The 11,413-nt window shown below is 44.8% G+C and overlaps 2 protein-coding genes across 4 annotated transcripts in view; one reads left to right on the top strand and one right to left on the bottom strand.

Annotated features, from left to right (window-relative positions):
* Nucleotides 1-3,077, bottom strand: part of Inip (INTS3 and NABP interacting protein) — a 16,102-nt gene extending 13,025 nt beyond the window's left edge. For 2 of the 3 annotated variants that reach the window (XM_013023209.1, XM_013023207.1), the window contains exons 1-3: nt 2,955-3,077; nt 2,440-2,705; nt 357-439 (exon numbers count right to left, since the gene is read on the bottom strand). In XM_013023209.1, the coding sequence (XP_012878663.1) occupies nt 357-381 (25 nt within the window). In that variant the 5' untranslated portion in view covers nt 382-439; nt 2,440-2,705; nt 2,955-3,077. The remainder of the gene's footprint in view (nt 1-356; nt 440-2,439; nt 2,706-2,954) is intronic. The other variant, XM_013023208.1, reaches the window with a different exon arrangement.
* The window catches only part of Snx30 (sorting nexin family member 30), a 133,749-nt gene continuing 125,242 nt past the window's right edge, over nt 2,907-11,413 (top strand). The window contains exon 1 of the mRNA XM_013023219.1: nt 2,907-3,097. Within this exon, the coding sequence (XP_012878673.1) occupies nt 2,907-3,097 (191 nt within the window). The remainder of the gene's footprint in view (nt 3,098-11,413) is intronic.

Raw genomic sequence — 11,413 nt, 5'->3', positions numbered from 1 at the left:
AAGCAGAAAAAGCCAGAAGTTGTGCTGTGGCTCAAGTGGAAGAGCACTAGCCTGAGCTGAATAGCTGAGGGACAGCGCCCAGGCCCAGAGTTCAGGCCCACGACCGACCGACAGACAGACAGACAGACAGACAGACACACACACACACAAACAAAAACAAAAAATTGGGACTGGTAATATTAAAGATGTTACATATATGAGACAATATTGGACCAATTTCAAATTTGGGAGTTTGTTTTACTATTTATTTTTACATACTATAGTAACTGACTTCTACCATATATTCTCTGAGTCAAATACATGTACTGTATGGGTGGAAAAGTTCTCAATAATACAGAAATTCGAACATTTGTTACCTTGTCCTGAAGGGTTTGCTGCCATATTCCGTTCTTCTGCTTCAGTTATGTTCAGTGGCAAATGATCAGCACTTTATAGTCATCTGTAAAAGAGACATGTGTAAAAGACACATACAGGATATAGTTGTCAAGAACAGCGAGCCTACTTGCAGTTTCTTAATTGCTTCATAAAGACACATTCCAAAAGCAGACTTAAGTCACAAATCTAAACTTAACAAGTGTCTCAAGCATTTTCTTTTTTTTGCCGGTCCTGGAACTTGAACTCAGAAGTCCTGGGCACTGTCCTTGAGCCTCTCTAGCTCAAGGCTAGCAGTCTACCACTGAGCCACTTCCAGCTTTTTCTGTTTATGTGGTACTGAGGAATGGAACCCAGAGTTTCATGCATGCTAGGCAATCCTCTACCACCAAGCCACCTTCCCAGCGCCCTCAAGCATTTTCTTGAGAGTCACTTTTTCTACTTACAGCTGTGCCTCTATCACTTGAGTCATACCTCTAGTTCTCACTTTTTAAAAAATTGTATTCTTAAGGTATTTTACAGAGGAGTTACCGTTTGATAAGTCAGGCAATGCGTCCTTTTTTTTTTTTTTTGGTCCGTTGTAGGACTTGGAACTCAGGGCCTAGGTGCTGTCCCTGAGCTTTCTCACTTACCACTTTGAGCCACAGTGCCACTTCCAGTTTTCTGGCGGCTCACTGGAAATAGGAGTCTCGTGGATTGGCTTTAAACTGTGATCTTCTGCTCAGAACTCAGCCTCCTGGGTAACTAGGATTACAGGCATGAGCCACTGGCAACTAGCTTATGAGTACATTTGTTGGGGTTTTTTTTTGTCAATCATGGGGCTTGAACTCTGGGCCTGAGTGCTGGCCCTCAGCTCTTTAGCTCAAGGCTAGTGCTCTACCACTTGAGCCATAGCACCACTTCTGGTTTTCTGATGGATAATTGGGGAAAGTCTCACAGAGTTTCCTGCCCGGGCTGGCTTTGAACCGAATTACTCAGATCTCAGCCTCCTGAGTAGCTAGGATTACAGGCGTGAGCCACGGGTGCCAGGCCTTGGTACATTTCTTTTTAGACAATGTCACCCCTTCTTTCCTTCCTTTGTTTTCCCCCAGTTTCCCCTTCCTCCACTCTTAAAAAATGTGTTTTAAATAGTTATACAAAGCAGTTTCAATGCTGTAAGTCAGGTTGTAAGTATAGTGCATCTCGTTCCTTGCCACCCCTTCTGCTGTTTTCTCCCATCTCTTTCCTCAAGTTAAGTAGTCAGTTCCCACTTTTTGCTAGTTAACTGGAGGTAAGAATCTCTCAGATTTGTGCTGGCTTTTAACCTCAGATCTCAGCCTTCAGTGTAGCAAGGATTATAGGCAAGAGCTACCAGCATCCAGCAAACATTGTTTATTCTTTTTTTTCCACCCCCCCTTCCAGTCCTGGGGCTTGAACTCAGGGCTTGGGTGCTGTCCCTGAGCTTCTCTGGCTCAAGGCTAGTACTTTACCACTTGAGCCACAGCGCCACTTCCAGCTTTTTCTGTGTATGTGGTACTGAGGAATCGAACCCAGGGCCTCATGCATGTGAGGCAAGCACTCTACCACTGAGCCACCTTCCCAGCCCACATTGTTTATTCTTGAAGGCAGGACTACTAACATTTAGAAATACTCTCTTTAATATACATCACTAGGTTGCATCTACCAAATATTACCAAATATACTAACCCACTGACAGCCTCCACAGGACCACAATGCTAGAAAGTAAAATCACTCATCTATAGTGCTTCTGCTTCCCTAGCTGTTACCAGCAACTACTGTATTCTCTGAAAGCTAGAAAGAAAAATAAGCCTACCATTTATCAAATACCTATTCTGCGATATATACCGTTACTTGCTTGAAATTGGTTATTTTATTTATGACCACTTTACACGTGTGGAGGCTGTCACAGGGCTAGTAAGTATAATTCTGGGCTGCTCCCTTCCAACATCAGCGTTTTTATACTAGGCCCTAGGTAGATTCCTAAATAATTAGACCTTACTTCTACTTTCAAGGAACACAGAGTTCGGGGGGTGGGGTGGGGGAGAAGTCTTATCCAAGCAACCATACCAAAACAGCTTATTAAGAGGTGTGCACAAAGCCGGTGTAGTGGCTCACGTTTACAACTAGCAGTCCAGAGGAAGGAGGATTGCAAGTTGGAGGCGAGCCTGGGCTACGCAGTGAGTGAGACCCGGTCTCAAACAGGTGTGAACAGTGCTTTCGGAGAACGGATGCTACTGGAGTGATGCGTTGATGCCTGCAGGAGAGGCCGGGAAAGGTAGAGGCCGGAGGCCCGAGGCTGGCTCCGTACAGGAATCGCGGATGGTCTCCTGCGGCTGAAGCACAAGGGAAGCGGAGCTGGGTTAGGACGGGCGGGCCTCGCAGCCGTGTGGCTATGGTAACGTGAGGCGGGGGTGTGAGAGGCCGGCACGGGTCCCGGCCCCCGACGGAGCGCAGCCCCGGCGCTGGTGGCTTCGCCAGCGAGGCTGGTGGAGGAGGCCGCTTCTCGGAGGCAACAAAGATAGCGAGCCAACCGCATGTCCACACGCCTCCATTCCCTGGCGCTGCCGGGCTGTCCTACTTACCGGGGACGCCAGGATGCCCGGGAAACGTCGCTGTCGCCCCGCGGCTGTCAAGGGGGGCGCGACCACTCAGAGCCAGGGAAACCACAGCGCCGTTCACGACTACAACCTTCCCGCCCGCGCTGCGCTTCCGCCTCCTGGCTGACGTAGGCCCAGGAGAGCGGAAGTCCCGCCTACCGTGGAAACCCAACAGACCCGACTCCGCAGCGATTCACATTTTAATGGCTGCCTCCGTGCAGACGTGTTTCCCTTCCAAAGAGTGACAGTCGAAGAGGCTCATGGGAGATGCAGGCAGCCCGTTGGGGCGGGGCCGCGGGCGGGGCGGCTAGGCAGGGGCGGGGCGGGCAATAGTTGGGTCCGTAGCACCGCGAGGGGTTGTTTAGGACCAGCCCCCGCGTGGCAGGACTTGGAACCGTGCGAAGCCGCCTCAGCTGAGCTGTAGAAGGAGGCTAGTTCGCTCTCAGTCTTTCACAGCCGCGTCGGATTGCGTGTCTAAGCACACACACAACGTCCAGGGATATTTTGGCTCCATCGGTTTGAAAGCACGTGAAGTTGTTTTGAGTTTTGTTTTCTTTTTCACTGCTGTGAAATAAATCTGGGTATTAAAAGTGAGGGTGCCATCTCTTAAAACACCAAGACGGTACCAGCAGAATCAAGGGATGCATTCCAGCACAAGCAATCTACACGTTTCCCTGAAATGTGCATTGATAGGTGTCACTTGTTCCATGGTCGGTAACACCTTTAGGTATATTTTCTAGAACTTGAACACGTTATTAGTGATTGACGTTTACGCAGGATGAATATCTATGATGCATCATTTTGCATGCATCGGTAACAATGAAATTTCAACTCCAAGCATTGATGGACTCTATAACAATCATCTGTTGAGGGCCTTCTACTTGCTAGATGCTTGCAGATTATCAACTCAGGCCCTGTCACTCCTGGGAAATGCTGTTATGCTTATGTCAAGTGGTAAGCTGAGATTCAATAAATGTTGGCTATTGATTTTATGAACAATGAAACATTTGTGTTGTACTGGCTATCTTGGCACTTGATCAGTAGGCCAGCCAACACATATGTGGACTCTGCCTACCTAGGAAAGTGCATGACAAAAGAGGTGCAAATGACAGACCCAGACTCATAAGGAAATGCCAGACAGCAGTTTGTGAATCTCTTCTTCATAAAGCAATTCCTGAAGGTATTTACTGACCTTCAATATCCAAAGAAATAGTTGATGATAGACCCCAGTTTCCAACTGAAATCACCCTAGCCCCTTTGGGCATTTTGTAATAAAATAGTAATGGGAACTGCTTTAGGCTAGAGTCTTTAAAATCAAATATGTAGAAATTTGAGACACTTACTATACTAGCTGCTTAGTTCTGTGTAACAAATTGCCCTGAAAGCTAGTCATTTAAAATAGTAAACCTTTATTATCTTACATTTCCTGATAGGGTAGGAATCTAAGCAGCATAGATGAGTGATTGTGACTAAGGATCTTTGCTGAGGCTGCAGTCAAGGTACTGGCTGGGGCATCAGTCATCTGAAAGCTTGACTGGGAGTAAAGAACTGCTTGTAAGTTCACTTACATGGCTGATTGCAGGAGGCTTTTGTTCTATACCATGAAGGTCTTTTCACAGTTGCTTATGACATGGCTGGTAGCTTACATCCTGACTTCTAGGAAGAAAGACACTATGTTGTTCCAGCTGGTCTTGAATTGTTGGGCTCAACTGATCCTCCTTCAGTAGCTGAGACTACAATGTGTACACTGGGACTACAATATGTACTCACAAATTTCTAATCTACAGAAACTGGGCAAGATAATATGTGTTGTTTTAAGCTACTAAATTTGGGGATAACTCATTGTATTTCAATATGTAGCTAATCCAAGAGGATCAACAAGAAGCCTTTCCTCCCTATCTGTCCTGCTACCTTCTAGAGCAGGTCTCTGGCCATTGTTTGGTTTTGGGGTTTTTTTAGGTCCGGTCATGGGGCCTGAACTCTGGGCCTGGGTGCTGTCCCTCAGCTCTCCAGCGCTCTACCACTTGAGCCACAGCGCCACTTCCGGCTTTTTCCTTTTTGCTTATGTGGTGCTGAGGAATTGAACCCAGGGCCTCATGCATGCAAGGCAAGTGCTCTACCACTGAGCCACCTTCCCAGCCCTTCTCTGGCCATTGTTAACCCCAAGGATGAACTAATTCAGGGAGATGGTTGGTTTCCTTTTGGTTATATCTCTACATGAGCAATGATCTTCTCCAGAAAGAAGGGCTTGGTAAAATGATGACATACTAAAGCTTCGCATTAGTATGTCAATAGATGGCAGCAGAGAGAAGAGAATAATGTACCACAACTAGCTGCCTCCATAACCGGAGTGAGAGCTTTTACACTGCACTGAAAAGTTTGGAACTACCTTGTGGGTGCTGGCAACAATGGAACTCCCTCCCTGATCCTATATTATGTTTATGTCTGGTTACCCCCTCGAGCATTTCCTACCCTTGAAGGATTAGATAGATGATGATTCAGTGAAGGAGAACTTGCTTACTATGAAAACTTCTAGAAACTTTGGGAAGTCAGTGGACTTCTAATTATGTGCCAAGACCCCACATACATTCTCTGAAGACCTGACTTTGAGAAAAATACAATGATCACCTTCCTATTTTATTTTATTTGATAGGTCATGGGGCTTGAACTCTGGGCCTGAGCACTGTCCCTCAGCTCTTCAGCTCAAGATGAGCGCTCTACCACTTTAGCTTACAGCACCACTTCGGTTTTTCTGGTGGTTTATTGGAGATGAGTCTCACGGAGTTTCCTGCCCGGGCTGGCTTTGAACCGAGATCCTCAGATCTCAGCCTCCTGAGTAGCTAGGATTACAGGTGTGAGCTACCAGCACCGGGCCACTTTCCTATTTTAAAGAGAAGGGGGACACTGAGTTTGTTTGTTTTTTTGGGGGGGGTTGGTCATGGGGCCTGAACTCTGGGCCTGGGCAATGTCCCTCAGCTCTTCAGCTCAAGGCTAGCACTCTACCACTTGAGCCACAGCGCCACTTCTGGCTTTTTTCTTTTTGCTTATGTGGTGCTCAGGAATCGAACCCAGGCCTTCAGGCATGCAAGGCACGCGCTCTACCACTGAGCCTTCCTAGCCCCATACACTGAGATTTTTTTTAAAAAATAGCTTTTCCCACATGCCACCAAATTTTGTTTTATAATAGCAAGCTAAAGCACTAGGTGAAGCTACCTGTTCTGTTTATTCTAACAAGGTCAAGAATGGTTAGAATGTGGTCAAGGTCATGTACTACTACTGCAGACTGAGGCCCCTTTTGTGTATTTGGGTGGAGTCCAGTTTGCAGGACCCCAAGGGATGAATGCCTATTCTTCCTTCCTAGGTAAGGAAAGGAGGCCCACAAGAGAGAAGGTTCGAGTATTTTTATGAGATTGCTTGACTTGAGAATGTAAAGGCTTCATTCTCCTATTGTTTTGTCTCTTTGGGGTTTTTGTTGTTGTTGTTTTGTTTTGTTTTTTGCTTTTTTGTCGTGGGGCCTGAACTCTGGGCCTGGGCACTGTCTCAGCTCTTCAGCTCAAGGCTAGCACTCTACCACTTGAGCCATAGAGCTACTTCCAGCTTTTTCTGCCTATGTGGTGCTGAGGAATCGAACCCAGGGCCTCATTCATGCAAGGCAAGTACTCTATCATGGAGCCACCTTCCCAGCCCCTCTCTCTGTTTACATTTTTAGTTTTGAGCTAAGATCTGTACATCCCAGGCTGCCCTCAAACTTCCAATCCTCTTTTTGCCATCACCCAAGTACTGGCTTTACAGGTGTGGACTAATTCAGCCCCAGTGTTTTCAATTAATTACACAGAGGCATCACTAACTAGGATATACTAAGCTTCTTGTGGAATGGCTGAATGGATACAAGATAAGCTTCAAAACATCTGCTTCTACTTTGGGTGCTTGGAAAGGATCTGCTTTCCAGTACATTTTATATTGTCCCTACAGGATGCCAGGTGTCGTGGTACATATCTGTAATTCCCTCCTGAGAGTAGAAGGAAGGGGGAAAACAACTAAGCTAATCCTGTAGTCAAAGGACTGTTTACAAAGGCTTTGTGGCTGCCTACTGCCTCATAACTCATTGTGTGCTACAACAGAATACCTGAGCCCCAGTAGTTTAAAAAAAAACAGAACTTTTTTTTTTTTTTGTCAATTGTAGGGCTTGAACTCAGGGCCTGGGTCCTGTCCCTGAGCTTTTGTGCTAAGGGTCTCACAAACTTTCCTGCCCAGGTTGGCTTACAAACCTCGATCCTCAGATCTTACCCTTTCCCCCGCCCCTCCCCCAGTCGTAGGGCCTGAATTCTGGGCCTGGGCGCTGTCCCTCAGCTGCTCAGCTCGAGGCTAGTGCTCTACCACTTGAGCCACAGCATCACTTCCAGCTTTTTCTGCTTATGTGGTGCTGAGGAATCAAACCCAGGGCCTCAGGAATGCAAGGCAAGCACTCTACCACTGAGCCACCTTCTCAGCCCAGATCTTAGCCTTCTAAATAGCAAGGATTACAGGTGTGAGCTATGGGCACCCAGCCAGAAAAACAGAACTTTATGTACCCTATTTCTTACAGTTCTGAAAGCTGGAAATCCAAGATCAAGGCACTGGGATCTCAAGTGGTTAAGAACCTTCTTGCTTCATCTTATCACAGTGGTGGAAGAACAAGGAGGGAACCAGCTAAGTCCTCGTAGAGCAGCTGAGAAGATAACAGAGAACTTCCTCCACCTTTTATACCAGCACTTACCCAGTCTTGAGAGCTTCATCTCAAGACATAAACACCCCCATAAAGCCCCACCTCCTGACACTGTTGCATTGGGGATCAAGTTTCAACATTCATTTCTGGAAGGAACAAAAACTTTCAAACCAGAGGACCCTGTGTGCAGTTCAAATGCTTTTTGGCATCTTTGATCTGTCCAAGTTCAAAGAGCTGCTCTTCAACGATTGCTCAAGGGTGTTAACAGTTCCTCTAGGCCTAGTGCCATTATAGATTTAATAAATTGGATAAATAGCTCTTATTTAAGGTCTTTCCAGACAAAAATGCCAGCCCTCGGTTGGGTGCTACAAATCCTGGAACATTTCTAAAGTTCCTTTACAGTTAATCAGTACCTTTTATTTACTACCCTTGAGCCAGCTGTATTCAACCCTGAGCTTAAGCCTGGAGTCTTTGTTTATTGTTGGAACAGATGAGGTATTTGTGTTCAAGTCCCATTTTCTAGAACTTCTGAAAGTTATCTTATAGCATTAAGTATTTCTGAGACAGGAGATTAGCCTGGATTGTCCAGATAAATCCTAAATGTAATTACAAGTGTTTTTTTTGTTTTGGTTTGGTTTGGTTTTTTTACAAAAGAGAGGCACAGAGACACCAGACTTAGAAGGGAAGGAAGCAATGTGGCCACAAAGGCAGAGATTTGAGGGATGCAGCCACAAGCCTTGGAATGCTGGCAGCTAGAGACAGAAAGCAAGACACCAGGAGGGATCCTGATCCTGCTGTCACCTTGATTTTGTTCTAGTGAAGCTGTTTGGGATTCAAACTATGTGAAATGTGTGAAAGGTTAAAGTGGTGTGTGTGTGTGTGTGTGTGTGTGTGTGTGTGTGTGTGTGTGTGTGTGTGTGTGTTTAGACAAGATCACAGGATTGTCCTGAAATCACAGGATGAAGCAATCCTTAACCTACTAAGAAGATGGGACTGCAGATGTGACTACCACATCTAGCAATTCCTGTTGTTTTGAAACTCCAAATTATGGTAATTTGTTATGGCTACCATATCGTAGAGTAAATGTGAGTATATTAAATAAACAAATGCTGGGAAAACCTTTTTTTTTTTTTTTTGCTAATACTGTGGCTTGTACTCAGAGCCTGACTGCTGTCCCTTAGTTTGTTTTTTGTTTGTTTGTTTTAATATGTTTTTATTGTAAAGATACTGTACAGAGGGGTTACAGTTACATGAGCAAGGTACTGAGTCCATTTCCTATTGAGCATTGTTACCCCCTCCTTTGTTTTTCCCTTACCATCCCTTTTCTACCCTCCTCCCCAACTTCTCCTCCCCTCCTACAAAGTTGTAAAGATTGTTTTCAACATAGTGTTGAAATGGGTACATCTCATTATACAATGGGTCATCCTGTATCCTTATTTCAGCATTTTGTTATTTCCCTTCCCCTCCCCAAATTAGAAAAATGTATATATAAGATGCAGGACACCGGAATCCAATACAGTGACAACAGGGGTTATACCATGGGGGAAGAAAATACAAAAAGAGGAAGCTGTTCTGTGGCTGAAGTGGTAGAGCACTCACCTTGATCTGAAAAGCTCAGGGACAGAGCACAGACCCAGAGTTCAAGCCCCATTACCAACCAAAAAAAAAAAAAAAATGAGGCAAATAATAATAATAAAAGTTGAAATAAGAAAGTATCTAAAGATCAATAGTGCATTATAAGTACATTAACAAAAACAGCAAGAAAGATAAAATCTCTTGTGTCCCTATCTTGGGGTTCATTTTGCTTAGCATTAGTTTATATGGTCATATGTACATAGTTTTTGACCCTGTACCAGAATCAACTCCAAATGGATCAGAGACCTCGAAGTCAAAGCAGACACCCTGAAAACATTACTGGAAGGAATAGCAGAAACTATAGAGCTCCTTGGCACAGGCCAAATTTTCTTAATAAAGACCCAGAAAGACAACAAATCAAAGAAAGGTTGGACAAATGGGATTGCATGAAACTGCAGAGGTTCTGCATGGCAAAGGACCTAGCAAGCAAGATCAATAAAAAGCCCACAGACTGGGAGAAGATCTTCACTAGCCATACAACAGACAAGGGTCTCATATCTAAAATATACTTAGAACTCAATAAATTAAATCCCCAACAACAAATCCTCAAAGAAACAACCACCTGATTAATAAGTGGGCTAAAGACTTAAAGAGAGATTTCTTTGGAGAGGAAATAAGAATGGCCAATAGACACGTGAAGAAATGCTAAACTTCTCTAGACATAAAAGAAATGCAAATTAAAAAAATTGACATTCCACCTCACCCCAGTTAGAATGGCTATAATCAAGAACTCTCATAACAACAGATGCTAGAGGGGATGTGGACAGAATGGAACCTTACTGCATTGTTGGTGGGAATGTAAACTTGTTCAGCCACTTTGGAAAGCAGTATGGAGGTTCCTCAAAAGACTCCACATAGAGCTCCCCTATGACCCAGCAATCCCACTTTTGGGCATTTACCCAAATGATCAAAACAAGGCCACACTAAAGCTACCAGCACAACTATGTTTATTGCAGCATTATTCACCATACCTAAGATATAGGACCAACCCAGATGCCCCTCAGTAGATAAATGGATCAAGAAAAATGGATCAATGGAATTCTATGCCTCCATCAGAAAGAATGACATTGCCCCATTTGTTAGGAAATGGAAAGGCTTGGGAAAAATTATATTAAGTGAAGTAAGCCAGGCCCAAAGAAACATAGTTCCCATGGTTTCTCTTATCTGTCCCTTAGGGTTTTTTTTTGCCCAGGTTGGCTTACAAACCTCGATCCTCAGATCTTACCCTTTCCCCCGCCCCTCCCCCAGTCGTAGGGCCTGAATTCTGGGCCTGGGCACTGTCCCTCAGCTCTTCAGCTCAAGGCTAGCACTCTACCACTTGAGCCACAGCGCCACTTCCGGCTTTTTTTTTTCTTTTTGCTTATGTGGTGCTGAGGAATCGAACCCAGGGCCTCAGGCATGCAAGGCAAGCGCTCTACCACTGAGCCACCTCCCAGCTCAATGTGGATGTATTTTAATTTATTTAACCTTTCCCCTGGTGATATATGTGTAGGATGTTTCTACTTTCTTTGCCTCTATAAACAATGTTGTAATAAATGTCTTTGCACGCATACGTTTTTAGTACAAGGGCTATCACTGCTTAGACTACCTTTCTCTTTATCCTCACTTGCAATGGATGCAGAGCAGAATTCCTATGAGCTGGTGAAGTTTAGGGTTCTTTACTTCAACCCTCAGGTTGCCCTCTTCCAGGCCCTGGGAGAAGAGTTAGCAATGTGCTCACAGAGACATGTATTTTCGTGAACTTGGAAAAAGTAAGACATTTCTGAAAGTTGAGTTAGGAATCATTTGAGTTTAACAGGATACATTTATAAGGTTCACTGCCATTTCTGTGCAAAGTTACTGCTAGATATCCTGGTGTAGGAATTCCTCTAGAAGATACAAGGTCCAAGGTCAAAAATCATGAGATAAATTTGTCCTGTGGTACCTGAAATCAGGCACATGAGGAAACTCAAGAAAACCAAAATTTGAAATGTGGAGCCTGAGCTAGTACTTTTTTTTTTTTTTTTTTGCCAGTCCTGGGGCTTGAATTCAGGGCCTCGGCACTGTCCCTAAGCTTCTTTTGCTAAAGGCTAGCACTCTACCACTTGAGCCACAGCGCCACTTC

Source organism: Dipodomys ordii, unplaced genomic scaffold (genome assembly GCF_000151885.1).
Source record: "Dipodomys ordii isolate 6190 unplaced genomic scaffold, Dord_2.0 Scaffold67, whole genome shotgun sequence".
Lineage (NCBI taxonomy): Eukaryota > Metazoa > Chordata > Mammalia > Rodentia > Heteromyidae > Dipodomys > Dipodomys ordii.
This window is presented reverse-complemented; position numbering and strand designations above follow the sequence as displayed.